This window comes from Rhineura floridana, chromosome 8 (assembly GCF_030035675.1).
Source record: "Rhineura floridana isolate rRhiFlo1 chromosome 8, rRhiFlo1.hap2, whole genome shotgun sequence".
Classification (NCBI taxonomy): Eukaryota; Metazoa; Chordata; class Lepidosauria; order Squamata; family Rhineuridae; genus Rhineura; species Rhineura floridana.
In genome coordinates, this window is record NC_084487.1 from 78,431,931 (window position 1) to 78,450,199 (window position 18,269).

Consider the following 18,269-nt stretch of genomic DNA (forward strand, 5'->3'; position numbering starts at 1 on the left):
GGTGGTTCCTCTGATCAGATGGTGGATGTCCAATCTGTCCTGGATGGGGTTGCACTCCTCCTGAAGGAGCAGGTTCGTAGCTTGGGGGTTCTCCTAGAACTATCTCTGTCACTTGAGGCTCAGGTAGCCTCGGTGGCACGGAGTGCCTTCTACCAACTTTGGTTGGTGGCCCAACTACGCTCCTGTCTGGACAGAGATAACCTGGCTTCAGTTGTCCATGCTCTGGTAATCTCCATGCTAGATTACTGCAATGTGCTCTATGTGGGGCTGCCTTTGAAGATGGTTCGGAAGCTGCAGCTTGTGCAAAATGCAGCAGCCAGATTGGTAACAGGGACCAGATGGTTCAAACACATAAAACCGATTCTGGCCTGCTTGCATTGGTTGCCTGTATGTTTCTGAGCTCGATTCAAGGTGCTGGTTTTAACCTATAAAGCCTTACATGGCTTAGGACCACAATACTTGATGGAACGTTTCTCCCGACATGAACCCACCCGTACACTACGCTCAACATCCAAGGCCCTCCTCCAGATGCCTACTGCGAGGGAAGCTCGTAGGATGGCAACAAGGGAGAGGGCCTTCTCAGTGGTGGCCCCCATATAATGGAATGATCGTTTTGATGAGGTGCACTTGGCGCCAACACTGTTGTCTTTTCAGCGCCAGGTCAAGACTTTCCTCTTCTCCCAGGCATTTTAGCATGTGTTTTTAAATTGTTTTTTTTTTAATTTAAATTGTGTTTTTAAATTGTTTTTTGTGTTTTAAAATTTGTATATTTGTTGTTATTGTTTTTAATTGCTGTAAACTGCCCAGAGAGCTTCGGCTATGGGGCGGTATATAAATGTAATAAATAAATAAATAAATCCAGAGTTTTAACTTAGTTTACACACATTCAGTGTACATTCAAAGCATCCTTAAAACTAAATGCAAATATCAGAGTTTGTCTAGCTTAAAGAAGTTAAACGTATTAATACTGTCAATACCTCCAATATAGAAATATCATCAATGATATTAGAATCAAGCATGGTTTGATGAGAAAACAGAAACGGAGGAGTTACTAATGAAAGAAGAGGTTAAGCCTTTAAGTAAAATGTTGTATATAAGATAATCCTGAAAATAAACGTAACACCATATACGTACCAGGCAAGACAAGGGAGAAATTTAGGATTTGCAATCCGAGTCTTGGTATGGAAATGGCTTTGGAAAAATATTCCAAGCCAAACTATCAGCACTGTGTTAAAAGAAAACTTTTATAAACTCTTGTTCAGGTGATATTTGATCCCTGCTAGGCTGAATCAAACATACCCAACAAGTAACAATGTATGTTGGAGCTGCAGGAATGCATGCAGACATAATTCATATTTTCTGGCCATATCCTAAAATAAAATCTTTTTCGACAGAAGTTTTGTCTAAAATAGAAAATATGATGGGTTATACTTTACCTGCTAAACCACTAATAGTACCTTTAGGCTATATAGAACACCAGGTATTAAAGGATGATAGGGAGATGATGATGTAGGATGCAATCCAACTCAGGGGAAGCCAACATAAGTTGCGCTGGAGCAAGAGAAGCTGGCACGAAGTTCCAGTTGCCATTCAGGAGCCTCTGGGTTGGCTGAATGCTGACTCAGCTGGGAGCTGTGTGCTGGGACCAGAAAATAAAAGCCTGCTTTCCCAAATATCCTTACCGGAGAGTAAGCCCCCTCCACTGACTTCTATAGCAATTATTTTCTCAAGACTGACCTTTTTCCTGGCGTAACTTTTTCCTGGATTGGGACCTGCAGGAGCACTGTGAATACAAGTTTGCTATGACCTAAGTCTCCTCACCTTGGCTCCTCCCAACACCCCCCATACGCCCCTTTTCTGAGCCTTACGTCGGCTCCACTTGCACTGGTCTCAACTAAGCCAGCTGGGTCCTGACTGAGCCAGGCTAAGGGACTTATACTGGTGTAGCCCAGCTGAGCCGGGACCCAGCTGGTTCGGCTGGAGATCTGCCACATTCAATTCCCCTTAGTCCGGTGTAAATGGAAGTTTGATGGCATATGGCACCCTTACTTGACAACAGTGGCCAGGCTTAAAATTACTTCACACTAAAAGAAGATCTTTGTGAAGCCCCCATCATTAGATAATTGAATAGTAAAGCAGTGGGAACATTATTTCAATGTCGAAATTGATGAACTTGGTCAGAACCAGAGAGGGGCAACAAACTGATAATTATTTTATAGAGAGATAGGCACCTGTTATGATGTACTGGACTATTAAAGTTCAAGAACAAGTGGAACTTTACACATCATTGGGTATATTGTGAGTATGAATCCATATTCAGAGAAGTGTAATCCTATTTGGGAGAAGGAGGAAAGTGTGTGTGTGTGTGTGTGTGTGTGTGTGGAGACACACACATGAGAGAGAGGTTCAAAATATGTAATTTGATATATTATAATTTTATTTTAAAAAATTCAATTTTTTTTGTTCAAACATTGTAAAATTGCTTATTTTGGTTAATGGATAATTCCTTCTTTTTTGTCTGATGAATAACCAATTTTGTATGAATTATTGTGGAATCTTTGTACTGCTTCTATTTTTTCTTTGTAAAACAAAAATTTACAATTAAAAAATCTTTTATTGCAATATTTACTATTAAACTACATTATCTTAGTTTGTCTTGCAACTTCAACATTTCAGATTCTAAAAAATACAAAAGTATCATTTTAATAACCTTGAAAGGATATTTTAGCTTTCAGCTTCAGTGTTTCCATTCTACCCCTTTTATTTAATAATTCTGAGGATTTTTTATTTTTTAAAAATGCTATTAAAATAGTTCTGGTGTTTTTGTCTAGGTTAGCAGAAGTCACAATTCTTTTTCAACTCATAAGAGCTCCCTTTACACTACCTGCAAATATCAAATTAACTCAATATGACTTAAATGTGTGTGTGTGTAAACACATCCAAATATGAAGTATTCCCTCATGCCCAGGAGGCATTTGGAAATTGGGAAATTGTGTTTTCAAGGGTACACTAAATTAGGTTCTTAAAATTCAGCATTGTACATATTCTAATGGAGGGTAAATGTTTGTCCCATGTAGCAAAGGACACAAAGGTCACACCAGGCAATTTTACAGTCATTGCCCATTTTGTTTTCTCAAAACCAATGTCTCAAACTAGAAATTACTACTGATGGTTTAGGAAAATAATTTTAGGACTTTTAGTTAATCATATGAAAAAAAAATATTTTCTTTTTTTAAAAAAGGCAGCCATCTGGTGTTTGTATTACATGAATTTTGCAACTGTCATTTTTGCAGCGCATACCATTTTATCTTTACAGTAATGTCACTAAAAATATCTGAATTGGACTTGGACTACATAGTTCAGCGCTCAGTGTCCAAAAGTGGCTAGCCATGTGCCTCTTGCAGCTTACGATAAAAGCATAATGGAGAATGGAGACAGTTCTCCTCTGTTGTTTGTTCCCATCATCTGTTAATAAGAGATATACTGCACTTGAACATGGAGGTTCTACATGCAGCAATCTAAACCAATTCAGATTTGATAGGCCGATCCTTCAAAATTGCCTTAACATTTTAAGAACCACCTATACTAGGTATATCACAATATGCTGTGTCAATGTATTTCATAAGCTGATAATGCACTATTTATTCTGAACTGGTGCCAATCACTAGTCAGAGTGCCACTGTTTGGAGGGGCAGACAAACCCCCTTTATTTATTCTAGCTGCACCATTCCTTGCTTTATCATGAATCTCTGTGATGTTTCCTCTTATTTTTGTTTGTTAACTAAACTTCTAAATTCATTCCCCCATGTATACTGAGCGCCTACTGAGTAACATTAGCAAATATTTTGAACACACCAAATGAAATGTTCTTTTTTCCAATTAACCTTAAAAAATAACTGCAAGAACTTATCCTTGAGCTATTTTTTTAGTTCTCATATGAACAAAACATCAGGAGCCTGCTACAACTAACCTAAAAGGGGGGACATTTGTTACATACTTGTAATAATTTCCACTGTGAAATGCAATATTGTATTCCAAGAGCTCTGATGTGTCATGGAATTGGCTGACATACTTTGCAAAGAGGACGAAATCACTGAATTCTACTGGAAACAGATCAAATAAATCTGCATATACTTGGAAAATGACTGAACTTAATGAGGCAGCAAATGGCAGCAAAATAGGTTTACTTCCTACTTATCTTTAGACTAATGCATTGGTCAGACATGCCTGAGATGACCAAGCTTTCATTGGGTTCCCTTTCATTTAAGGCAATATCCGACTGACAGTAATTGACAATCTTGTTATTAACCTTAGTGGGGAAGTGTTATGGCATCCTAAGTAGGCATCTTTAGGAAGAAAGTCTTCCTTATGCAGTCATTTTGGCAGTGGATGTCATGCAGATTTGAAGCCAGAGGGAATAAATATAGTATTGAGATAAACACTGAAAAATACTTAAGGGGTTGTACTATATCCTCTCACATTTAAGCCTCTGGTACAATAAGCTGGAATGTTTGTTCTAGTCTGTAATGAATAAGAGCCCATTCACAAAATCATCATTTAACATACTTTGTCAGCCATTGCGCAACTCAGGCTATAGAATACCATTGCCATGTGGTTTTTGCTACCATTGCTTTCCATAATGGAGGGGTCTTTGACACCAAAACACGCAGTGACCTCTTAGCACTATTGATTGCTTTGTCTTATGAGATTGCAATTCAATTAACTCCAAACACACACCAAACAAAGCCAAGTCATCCCAACTGCTTAAATGCCTGCAAAAATAGCCTCCCATTTTCAAAAAGTTTCATTCAAACAGAGGCTCAGATCCATAATGCACCTAAGAGAGAAAGTAAAGTTTAATACAAAACTTGATTTATGCAACTTTGCATGTCTTGTCTATGCTTTCTTGAAGGTGGGGGAATGAACACTGTGCTTGACCTATTTGCTGGAATTAACCATGAATCCAGGAGACCATATGGATTTGCCAGATGGCCTGCTATAATTTAATGACATTTATTCTAAGTATGAAGTAAGTGATAAACATAATTAACATTCCTTTAGCTCCTTCTTGGATGCCGTTTATTAGTTTCATTTTTCCAGATACTGAAAGGTAAGTTAATACCTTGTTACCGAAACACAGATGCCTGCTAATTACCTCAGGAGGCTGAAAGCTTCCAAAGCAGAGATCCTCAGTCTTAGACTCTCACTTACCCAACGACCCCGCTGTGAAGATTAATAGGCAGAGCGCTAAATCATAATGAGTGTGTCAGATCTCAAATGTTTTTCAGATTTCTCCTAATTAGCATTAAGAGATACAGTGTACCTGCAACATTTTCAATATATCTGTCATGCTCCACCATATACAAGGTACCTTGTACACAATGTTCTTCCTGCTTTCTTTCAAGCAACTATACAACAAATGGTAGAAATCCAACAATCAAATTTGATGGGGAAAAAAACTCTCATCAAAACATCATTTTAATTGTTCGCCTTTTTTCATCCTCTGCCAGTGATTGTTTAATGCTTTATTTCATGGGAAGCTTATTTTGTAGTGACTGTGGCTTCAAAGAATGTTTACCTTTGGCAAGGTTACCTGCTGTTAGGACATTAAAGCCATATGACTACAGCAAGATAAGAAAATAATGTTGCACAGTTTAACTTGTTACTTTGACTATAGTATGTGGAGATTACTTTCAGTCCTTTCGTGATACTTGGTACTTGATACTTCGATAGACAGATAACATTTCTGAGTGTCCAAGCATAAGATGGAATAAAGTGCTACAAAAGAAAAATCATTTAAACATTCTTAAGATGTTTTCATATCGTAAGAAGATATCAATGCCAATGGCAAAATGATAAACACCAATGCTAAACGGAGCAGCAGCATGGACTTTCCCCATCAGTATCAGAGGCTGTTGTATGCAAAGTAATCAAAAAGATGAATGTGAAATCAACTAGGTGGACAATCAAGGTTCTAACATCTTTGGTCAATCAGAAAAGATTGGATATTGATGAAAAATTAAATTAAAATACATTATTACGTTCATTATTTCCATTCGGGGAAATACTACCCCACAAATAGAGCTGAACATCAAATTAATCTGGCATATTTTAAATCAGTCTTCCACAGCCTGGTGCCCTCCAGATTCAATCAGATTTTGGACTACAATTCCCATCAGCCTCAGCCAGCATGCGGAAATACTTTATAGTGAGGGCAACAGGCCGAGTAAGGATGTTTAAAATCCCAAGCCTTGTCTTTATTTTTGTTAAAAGTCCAAATGCACAGCAACTTATATTTCTGCTACTATTTCAACAGCTTAGGGTAAAAGTCAGTTACCTTCTCTGTTACTTTCTGAAACACCTTCAGTGATCAGTTACTTTTGGATCCTGTGTGACATGTGTATCAGCAGTATATGTTTCAGCGTCACTATTTATATCACGTTTGTTAATTCAGGAAAAAAATGATATTATTTGCCATCTATTGGTCCACTATCATGCTTTGCTTGTTTCTTTGACTTCAACATTTGATTATAGAAGCCTTTTTGATACTCTTGTTAGCTCCTTTTCTTCACAAAGCAATGCTTTAGAATGCTTAACTTCTCCATCTACTATAGTAGGAATGGGCTTGTGGGATCTACTCTCTCTCTCTCTCTCTCTCTCTCTGTGTGTGTGTGTGTGTGTGTGTGTGTGTTTTACTAGAACTCTTGAATCTACCAACCAAAGCCTGGTGTAAAAGACAGAATTATTATATTAAATTAAAGAATTCTGAGTCCAGGAATATGTTTGAAGTACTGGAGCTGAAATGAGCTCCACAGTTTCTCCTCACAAAAAAATCAGTTCCTGAATACCTCACCCTTGGTCAGCTTTCTTCATTTCATGGGGAAGGGTCATGGTGTTGTCACCGTCATTAGACACTTGGGAGTCTGAAATCCTTGCTGGTCTACTTCAGATCACCCAAGATAAACTATTTGATCCCAATTTGTCTTCTGCCCTCCCCTGTACTATGCTATGCAGAGAAATCAACTTGATCATTGTTTGAAATAAAAACTCATATATTCAGAGAGTGTTGGAGGAGTTTAGGAGGAGAGGGAGTAGGAGAAAATAATATATGGTTGGTTATGGACACACATTTAAAGAGATCAAGAACTGAAAAATCACAGAGCAGAACTTTGCTTAATACTACAAGATCATCCAACAGACCAAAAAAATAGAAGTTAGCTTCTCAGATACCTCCTGCATACATGACAGCCAACATGATTGATGATATCCAAGCTATCTGGCTATATGAAGTGCCGAAGATCTCCTGTATTTCCTTGAAGAACACTGTGATGGCTTTAGGGAACGCATAGGAAAATCCAATGGAGATGAAAGCACCGAAGACTACGACCCAACCCCATCCTCCATCAGGGGGGGCGTACTGCGTTGTCGTTGCAGGTGGCATTTTTTAATCTTTTCAACTATGGGAAATAAAAAAAAGTTGACATGATTACTTGAAATAGTTTCCTCTTTCTTCAGCATACTGTCCATATATATTAGCCAGTTCAATGTAATAATAAAAAGCCATTATCAAATGCTTTAGCTAGCAGCAGATTCTCAAGTAACACTGTCAGTGGATGATGTAGTGTAATTACTCATCTATAAAAGCCAAGGTAGCCTTCAGGGAGGAGAAAGCCTTGGCAAAGGTATACTGTAGCTGATCCAGGTCACTGATCCAAGCCATTGCAGTTGTATTTAGCAATTAATCACAGATGGCAAAGTGACATTCTGGGTCTGCTAGTATCAATCTACCTTGCTTCACCATCTCCAGTGAAGTGTGTTTGATTTGAACCATATGAGGGCCTGGCCTATGTCTAATACTCCTAATAAAATTGTTGTTGTTGTGTTTGATCTTAATCCTAGGGGAACAACACATTTTAAAATGAATTATTTATTTTTAAAAGGTCACATTTTCCACAAAAAAAATACTCAAAGTGACTTGCAAAGATGATAAAACTCCCAGAATAGAGCCATTTAAAAGAGTAATATATAGATACTATGAGGGCTCTGCGCCCTGCTCGCTTTGCTTGCCAACCCCCACCCTCAAACACACACACACCAAGCACCCCTAAACACACGCACACACCAGGCACTCCCAAACACACACACAGGAACTCTGAAACACACACACACTTGGGAATGCACCCCCAGCACTTCCAAATGCAAACCCAGGTACCCCACTCCCCTCATCACCCTTCCTCACAATTCCCCCCAGTGCTTCCAGGCATTGATGTGTGCTGGCTGCCATGGGCCTGCTAACACTTTTCACCTGTTCCTGCACTGCATCGCTTTACTGCCGCTGCCCTGCACCACCACTTCTCCCTCAACAAATGGTGCCACTGTGCAGCTCTACACAGTGCACCTAAGGCTGCCTCCCCACCTAGGCCATTTAGCTAAGCCCCCAGGCTGCTATTGCCATCGCCACCACTTACTCTCCAGCCACTCCCACTCCCCCTGATCACTTGCCTGTGCATTCCACATCTGCCCACTCACTTGTTCACCCCCAGCTGCCCATCTGCCCCACTCACCTTACACCCTGCTACCCCATTGCCCCCCCAACCATCCTTGCTTTTTATCATGGCCTTGCCTTGCTTGCCACCCTGTCACTGCACTGCCCCCCACTCCCACATGATGTGCGATGGTGTAATGGCTTCGGAAAATATTATATAATTAGTTTAGACAGGCACACACTTGTAGAAACATTTTCAATTTAAACCAGAGTCCAAAAATCATTTAGAGTCTAGCTTGTATTAAAACATATCAAACAACATTTTTAGAAATCCAGACAGCTTGATAGAACCATGCTGATCTCATGATGTGAATAACGAAAGTGACTTCTAGTGCTATTAAAACTGAAAATACTTGCATACACTGACTTTTCATGTCAGGTGCAAGGTGCTGAGGAAAATGATTAGTTATATAATACAGAGTAACAAAGTTGCCATTTTTAAAAACTGAATTGGAACTCAATCAGTGACACAATTCAAGTAACTGTGCTATTATTTTATTTACATTTATTATTTACACAATGCTTTGGAATCTTGATCTAAGCAATCCTCCCAGGAGTAGTGCTAGTCAGACTATTCTACAGGGGACAGTGGGATTATACCCACTCAACGCTGCTGGCCCCATTTTTGCCCCACGGGTTGTATCAAATGCTAGTCCTACTCAGAGTAGACACACTGAAGTTATTGGATATGAGTAGCTTAGATTCATTCATTTCAGTAGGTCTACTCTGAGTATAACTTAGTTGGATACAATCCTATATATCTGTTTAGCCAAAAGTCTGAAAGAGCTTACACATATGCAAACTGTATGCAAGAAGGCTCTGTCCATGCATCTGCAATTGTGTGGTGAAAGCCTACACACAAACTTTTTGTCTACATTCTTTAGGCCCTGCTGAAGAACCTGCATGTAGGTTCTCTAGACTTTTAGCTAAAGAACCCATTTCAATGTAAGGAAACAAGTGCGAAGGAATGGAACAGATGTGGGAAACATTGGGGCCCCCACATGTTGCTGAGCTACAACTCCCATCAGCCCCAGCAATTATGGCCAATGGCCAGGAATGATGGGAGTTGTAGTTTAGCAACATCGGGAGGGCCAAAGGTCTCCCACACCTGGATGTCTTGAAGACAGATTGAAGTCAAATTAAACATATTTTTGGAAATACTATAAGGTGTGTTTTTTGGGGTAGACGGGGGATATATGGGCAGTGGAGTTGATGTGGACATTTTTAAAAACAAATTTCAATCGCTTATATGTCTACTCTTACTTTAAATTACTGTTACCCATCCAGAGCTTTCAAACTGGTTTGTGATCCAAATCTAGATAAATAGGATAAAGTACAAATACCATATTCGGAACATATGAAAGTTAAAAAAGTACCATATGAAAGATAAAGAGGAAAGCACAAAAGCAGGACTACAGCTGAATGTCAAGAAGACTAAAGTAATGACAACAGAACAACTTTAAAGTTGACAATGAGGACATTGAACTTGTCAAGGATTATCAATACCTTGGCACAGTCATTAATTAAAATGGAGATAATAGTCAAGAAATTAGAAGAAGGCTAGGACTGGCGAGGGCAGCTATGAGAGAACTAGAAAAGGTCCTCAAATGCAAAGATGTATCACTGAACACTAAAGTCAGGATTATTCAGACATGACGCTCCGCTCGTCGCACAGTTGACGAGCGGAGCATAGTTGCCAGTGGGGGCGAAGCAGCCGCCTCCATTTTGAAAGGGGGGGTAGTCGTGCATCGCGCCTATGACACGAGCGCGACTCGGCTGCAAGGGACGGGCGAAGCCGCTGGGCCTATTTAAGCCCAGCCGCTCCTCCTACCTTTCTCTTCGGATCGCGACGCCCACCCTGCCCTCCCTTTTTCATCGTGTGCCTAGGGGTCGCTTCGGGGCCGAGTAGGAATATTTATCCTGCCCACCCTCGTTGGCGGGCAGGTTTTTTGCCTGCTCCACACCATGTGAATGGGAGGGAATTCAGGTTAGGGGGCGTTGTTTGTTAGTAGGCTAATTTGGCTATTTGGCATAATTATGTATGGAGGCTAATACCCCATGACCGTTTTATTAGCACGGTGCAGGAAGGTGCAGGAAGGAAAATAGTTAAGGACAGCTAGGTGGCCCCCTTAGGCACCTTTGGAGGTGATTGGCAGTTCCGGAGGCCTGGCTTTCACGGCTTTGAGGCTCGAAGACAGGATATGGGCTGCCTCTGGGGCCAACTTATCTCATCCACCCAAGGGTTATTCAACTCCTGGTGGGGATGACGTAGGAAGGCCCCCCTACTCACCTACAAGGTGTGGCCGGGGTAAGGGGTAAGCGGATGGGCTTGCCCTTGCCCTGGCAGGGGCTGGTCGCCCAAGAGCTGTATGGCAAGCTACTTGCTCATAGTTAGTCCCGCACCTAGATTTCCCTCTGCAGGTCACTTTAAAATTGGGTTTGCTGCTGTAATTTAATAAAGTGGCCCTTATTCAACCCAAGCTTATGTGTACGTGTTTTATTTCGCCCCTCAAGGGCAACATGGTATTCCCAATCTCTATGCATGGATGTGAAAGTTGGACAGTGAAAAAAGCAGGTAAGAGAAAAATCAACTCATTTGAAATGTGGTGTTGGAGGAGAGCTTTGCACATACCATGGACTGCGAAAAAGACAAATAATCGGGTGTGCCGCAGCACTCTGCACTAACTGCAGCCCCCAGGTCATTTTGTGCTGCCTTGGAATTTCTATGACCTTGGCTGACTAGCTGCCAAGTTTTTTTAGTTTGGGTTTTTGGCTTGGTTTCCTGACTGGTTATGGGATGCTGAGTTTTCTGCCTTACTCATAGGAATTTTGCTGTGGTTGATATGGTATTGCATTTAGGGAATCATCACTATCTTTACTTTTTCTTTTCTATTTGCATTTCATTTACCTTTAACCTTACTCCCTTACATCCATAGAAGCAACATTAGTGGTTCCATGCACTCAGCTTAACTCCCTTAAACCCACTGATGATGTTATTTGCATGATGATTTGTTTCTTGCCCAATAGTGGTAAAATAGAATTCACATACTGGAAAGTATGGCTTCAATTGCTATTGTTCCCAAGCTGCTGCCTGTGAAGGTACCAAACCATGTTTGTTTTCTCTCTGTCAATTATTACTAATTGGGTTGGCTGTCTAAGTGAGTGCATAGCAGTCCACAGGAGAGACAGGAAAGGATAGAGAATCTTCTTAATTTCCCAAATCTCTCTCTTTAGTGAAGGGTCAAATCTGTAAAGATGGAGCAGCCAGGCAAAGGCAGGGCATTACAGGCAGAGGGTTGCCAACCCGGCTTTGATATCGATATATTTGCAAAGGATTCCTAGTCAAGCTCTACCAACAGCACAATCCTAACAATATCTACTCAGATATTGGGCAAGGTTCTAGAGCGCGTGGTCGCTCACCAACTCCAGGCTCTCTTGGATGAAACTGATTATCTGGATCAATTTCAATCGGGCTTTCGGCCGGGGTTTGGTACAGAAACGGCCTTGGTCGCCCTGTATGATGACCTCTGTCAGGAGAAAGACAGAGGGAGTGTAACTCTGTTGGTTCTCCTTGATCTCTCGGCAGCTTTTGATACCATCGACCATGGTATCCTTCTGGGGTGACTCACGGATTTAGGAGTTGGAGGCACTGCTTGGCAGTGGCTGCGCTCCTATCTTGGGAGTCGTCTCCAGAAGGTGATGCTTGGGGAGCATTACTCGAGTCCCTGGGTACTCCAATATGGGGTCCCGCAGGGTTCAGTTCTGTCCCCCATGCTCTTTAATATCTATATGAAGCCGCTGGGTGAGGTCATCAGGAGTTTTGGAGTGCGTTTTCAGCAATATGCTGATGATACGCAGCTCTATTTCTCCATCTCATCTTCTTCAGGTGAGGCTGTCAATGTACTGAACCGCTGCCTGGCCGCGATAATGGACTGGATGAGAGCTAATAAACTGAAACTCAATCCTGACAAGACTGAGATGCTGTTGGTGGGGGGGCACTCTGCCCAGATGGTTGATGTCAGACCTGCCCTGGATGGGGTTACACTCCCCCTAAAGGAGCAGGTCCGTAGTTTGGGGGTCTTATTAGATCTGCTCCTGTCACTTGAGGCCCAGGTAGCCTCGGTGGCACGGAATGCGTTCTACCAGCTTCGGCTGATAGCCCAACTACGACCCTATCTGGACAGGGAGAACCTCGCCTCAGTTATTCACGCTCTGGTAACCTCTAGATTGGATTACTGTAATGCACTCTACGTAGGGTTACCTTTGAAGACGATTCGGAAACTTCAGCTAGTGCAGAATGCTGCAGCCAGAGTTCTTACTTGGACGAAGAAATTTGACCATATAACACCTATTCTGGCCCAACTGCACTGGCTACCAATATGTTTCCGGGCCAGATTCAAAGTGTTGGTTCTTACCTATAAAGCCCTTAACGGCATCGGACCGCAATATCTGATGGAACACCTCTCTCGCTATGTACCTACCCGTTCACTGCGCCCAACGTCTAAGGCCCTTCTCTGGGTCCCAACTCATAGGGAGGCCCGGAGAACAGCAACTAGATCTAGGGCCTTTCCAGTGGTGGCCCCCGAATTATGGAATGCCCTCCCAGATGAGATACGCCTGGCGCCTTCTTTGTTATCTTTTCGGCGCCAGGTAAAAACCTACCTCTTTGCCCAGGCATTTTAAGCTTAATTTTAATTTTAAACTTAAACTGTAATTGTAATTTTTATTTTAATTTGTATTCTAATTTTGTTTTTAAATATGTTTTTATAATTGTATACTGTAATCCACACTTGTTCGTATTTTAAATGTGGTTTTATCTTGTTGTACACCGCCCTGAGAGCTTGTTGCTATAGGGCAGTTTAAAAGTGCAATTAAATAAATAAAATAAAAATAAAAGTAAGTCCTGTTAAGTTCTATGGGGCTTAGCCCCTTAGTAAGTGTGTTTAGAATTGCAGCCTTCAGGGGCATCCATCTTTAATTCCCAGTGCTCCCATCTAACATCTCCACAACACTAGGCTCCTTTGTCTCTACAGTGGCCTTCTGGTGACTGGCCTGGCCTGAGGGCACTTAAACCCTTCTTGCCAGAAGCAAGTAAGGTAGATTAAATGTTCCTTACCCAGGATCTCTGAGCAGGTTAGAAGGATTGATCCCATCACTTCAGTTGGATCTGGGAACACCCTCATTTAGCTAAGTTTTTTATCTTAATTCCCAATCGGAGATTTTTGTTTGTTTGTTTGAGTGGTATGCTCCAAAGAACTCTGGTGATGCCTACCATATCATGCTTAGTGACATCACTAGGACCCCACCCTATGACATCACTAGGGCTTACCCCTGAAATCTCAGGCTTTGGGATGCTTCTGACTTGGCAACTATATCCCCCACCCTGAGCTGTGTTCCCCTCCCTAGCCAGGATTTTTTTTTTAAAATTCTTGTTAATATGTGACATGACAGACCTTGACAGACTTCCTTTAATGAACGATAGCTTGTTTTAAGAACAGGAGCAATTTAAGAATAGGACCCTTTGAAAAATTCAGTGAGTAAGGGCAAGGCGAGTGCACAACAAAAGTCTTAACTGGGACAGCCTCCAAAAGTCTGCACGCTCAACATAAGAACATAAGAACATAAGAAGAGCCTGCTGGATCAGGCCAGTGGCCCATCTAGTCCAGTATCCTGTTCTCACAGTGGCCAACCAGGTTGGTGCTTAGTTAATCTATGTGCTTAGTTAATCTAGCTTTAATAATACTTTCTACCAGTTTTCCAGGGACAGAAGTTAAGCTAACTGGCCTGTAATTTCCGGGATCCCCTCTGGATCCCTTTTTGAAGATTGGCGTTACATTTCCCACTTTCCAGTCCTCAGGCACGGAGGAGGACCCAAGGGACAAGTTACATATTTTAGTTAGCAGATCAGCAATTTCACCTTTGAGTTCTTTGAGAACTCTCGGGTGGATGCCATCCGGGCCCGGTGATTTGTCAGGTTTTATATTGTCCATTAAGCTTAGAACTTCCTCTCTCGTTACCACTATTTGTCTCAGTTCCTCAGAATCCCTTCCTGCAAATGTTAGTTCAGGTTCAGGGATCTGCCCTATATCTTCCGCTGTGAAGACAGATGCAAAGAATTCATTTAGCTTCTCTGCAATCTCCTTATCGTTCTTTAGTACACCTTTGACTCCCTTATCATCCAAGGGTCCAATTGTCTCCCTAGATGGTCTCCTGCTTTGAATGTACTTATAGAATTTTTTGTTGTTGATTTTTATGTTCTTAGCAATGTGCTCCTCAAATTCTTTTTTAGCATCCCTTATTGTCTTCTTGCATTTCTTTTGCCAGAGTTTGTGTTCTTTTTTATTTTCTTCATTTGGACAAGACTTCCATTTTTTGAAGGAAGACTTTTTGCCTCTAAGAGCTTCCTTGACTTTGCTCGTTAACCATGCTGGCATCTTCTTGGCCCTGGCGGTACCTTTTCTGATCTGTGGTATGCACTCCAGTTGAGCTTCTAATATAGTGTTTTTAAACAACTTCCAAGCATTTTCCAGTGATGTGACCCTCTGGACTTTGTTTCTCAGCTTTCTTTTTACCAATCCCCTCATTTTTGTGAAGTTTCCTCTTTTGAAGTCAAATGTGACCGTCTTGGATTTTCTTGGCAATTGGCCATTTACATGTATGTTTAATTTAATAGCACTGTGGTCACTGCTCCCAATCGGTTCAACAACACTTACATCTCGCACCAGGTCCTGGTCCCCATTGAGGATTAAGTCCAGGGTTGCCGTCCCTCTGGTCGGTTCCATGACCAACTGGTCTAGGGAATAGTCATTTAGAATATCTAGAAACTTTGCTTCTTTGTCATGACTGGAACACATATGCAGCCAGTCTATGTCCGGGTAGTTGAAGTCACCCATTACTACCACATTTCCTAGTTTGGATGCTTCCTCAATTTCATATCTCATCTCAAGGTCTCCCTGAGCATTTTGATCAGGGGGACGATAGATCGTTCCCAGTATTAAGTCCCTCCTGGGGCATGGTATCACCACCCACAACGATTCTGTGGAGGAGTCTGCCTCTTTTGGGGTTTCGAGCTTGCTGGATTCAATGCCTTCTTTCACGTATAGAGCGACTCTGCCACCAATACGTCCTTCCCTGTCCTTCCGATATAGTTTATATCCAGGGATAACCATATCCCACTGGGTTCCTCCATTCCACCAGGTCTCCATTATGCTCACTATATCAATGCTCTCCTCAAAGACCAAGCACTCCAGTTCTCCCATCTTGGTTTGCAGGCTCCTAGCATTAGCGTACAGGCACTTGTAAGCAGTGTCTCTCTTCAAGTGTCTTTGGCACTTGTGGTTAGGCCTGTGGTAATTTTGCTCTTCTGAATTTATATCCCGTGCCCCTGCTCTCACAATGCCTACTTCTAGGCCTACTCCTTTTAAAATTTCATCATTTCTTTGGTTTTCATCCCAGGGGGGAGGTTTATTCCGAACCGGACCTTTCTCAGCTCCTGTCGGGTTTCCCCCCTCAGTCAGTTTAAAAGCTGCTCTGCCACCTTTTTAATTTTAAGTGCCAGCAGTCTGGTTCCATTCTGGTTCAAGTGGAGCCCGTCCCTTTTGTACAGGCCCGGCTTGTCCCAAAATGTTTGTTAGTGCCTAACAAATCCAAACCCTTCCACCCGACACCATCGTCTCATCCACGCATTGAGACTGCGAAGCTGGGCCTGTCTGGCTGGTCCTGCGCGTGGAACTGGTAGCATTTCAGAGAAAGCCACCTTGGAGGTCCTGGCTTTCAGCATCCTACCTAGCAACCTAAATTTTGCTTCCAGGACCTCACGGCTGCATTTCCCCATGTCGTTGGTGCCAACGTGCACCACGACCACTGACTCCTTCCCAGCACTGTCTACCAAACTATCTAAACGACGGGCGATATCCGCAACCTTCGCACCAGGCAGGCAAAACACCTTGCGGTCTACACGCCCATCACATACCCCACTGTCTATGTTCCTAATGATCGAATCACCCACTACAAGGATTCCTCCACCCCCTGGAGATATATCCTCGGCACGAGAGGATAGCTGCTCATCCCCCAAGGAATGGGTCCCTTCTAAGGGATTGTTTCCCTCTTCCTCAGCTGGATGCTCTCCTTCCCCGAGACCATCGTTGTCCATGATAGCAGGAGAGCTATCATCGTTGGAGTGGGACACAGCTATAACGTCCCTGAAGACCTCCTCCACACACCTCTCTGCCTCTCTCAGCTTTTCCAAGCTTTTTCAAGACTTTCCCTGACTGGGAGTGGATTTTTCATGACCACAATCACCCTATAATTACTTAAGTGATCCTGTAAAAAGCAGCTTTTATCATAGTAACATGACTCTTGAAGAGTCAAATATTAGAACTTCGTGTTATGGGATAGAGTTAGACTCCACTGCAGGGACTTTCTTTGCTCTGCTTTTCATTCTCAGTTTGAGTTGTGCTCTCTACCCAGCCAGCAATAAAGAATTATGTTTGTTTGCTTTCCGTAAGAAGTAAGAGTTTGTTTATTCTGCAGTTATTATGATGAGAAGAGTAGGATTGGGTCCTAATTTGGTGTTTACCAGGTTGTAGTAAGACTACTCATGAAGAGGCCTTCCCTGGACCCAGAAGATTCTAATATTTTAGACCAGTGGCAAATGTCCCATTTCTGGGTGGTTGCCAACAGATCCCGGTACTCTTGGAGGAGACCATTTCAGTTGGGATTCAGGCCTGGGTTTGGTGTGGAAACTGCCTTGGTTGCCCTGTATGATTACTTGTGTCAGAAGAAAGACAGAGAGAGTGTCACTCTGCTTTGATCTTTCAGTGATAGTATTCTTCTGGGACAACTGGCTGAGTTGCACGTTGGAGGCATGCATTGCAGTGGTCCCTTTCCTACTTTGATGGCCAGCTCCAGAAAGTGGTTCTTGGGAAGCATTGCTCAGCTTCATGGGTTACCTAGTATGAGGTCCTGTAGGGTTTGGGTCTGTCCTTCATGTTGTGTAGCATCTGCACGAAACTGCTGAGAATAGTAATATGGCATTTTGGAGTGTGTTGTCATCTATATGTCGATGGCCAACAGTTCTGTTTCTCCTTGTTATCTTCAGGTGATACAGTGGATGTGCTGAATCAGTGCTTGGTTGTAATAATGGACTGGATGAGGGCCAATAAATTGAAGCTTAATCCAGACTGAGATGCTGTTGGTGGACGGTTCCTCTGACTGTCTGAGTGGTGTGAAGCCTGCTCTACATGGGGTCACAGTCCCTCTGAAGGAGCGGATTTATAGTTTTGGGGGTTCTCCTGAATCCATTGCTGTCACTTGAGGTGATCATCAGCTTACTCTGGGGGCCCAACTGCAACCCTAACTGGGATAACCTGGGTATAATAATCTATGCTCTGGTAATTTCAAGGTTGGATTATTGCAATGTGCTTTACATGGGTCTGTTTTTGAAAGTGGTTCAGAGGCTTCAGTTAGTTCAGATTGTGGCTGTGTAACTGTTGACTAGTTCAAGGCGAACAGATAATACAATGCCAATCCTGTTCTAGTTACACTGCCTGCCTATATGCTTCCCAAGCCCAATTCAAAGTTCTGGTTTTGCTCTATAAAGCTCTTTATGCTTCAGACAGCCAATGTGGTGTAGTGGTCAGAGTGTTGGACTATGACCTGGGACACCAGGATTTGAATCCCCACATAGCCATGAAGCTCACTGGATGACCTTGGGCCAGTCACT

General features: G+C 42.3%; 1 protein-coding gene across 4 annotated transcripts in view; it reads right to left on the reverse strand.

Moving 5' to 3' along the window:
- SLC16A7 (solute carrier family 16 member 7) overlaps positions 1-18,269 on the reverse strand; it is a 167,211-nt gene that overhangs the window by 58,885 nt on the left and 90,057 nt on the right. For all 4 annotated transcript variants that reach the window (XM_061639867.1, XM_061639868.1, XM_061639869.1 and 1 more), the window contains one exon: positions 7,231-7,457. In XM_061639867.1, coding sequence (XP_061495851.1) covers positions 7,231-7,441 — 211 coding nt within the window. In that variant the 5' untranslated portion in view covers positions 7,442-7,457. The remainder of the gene's footprint in view (positions 1-7,230; positions 7,458-18,269) is intronic.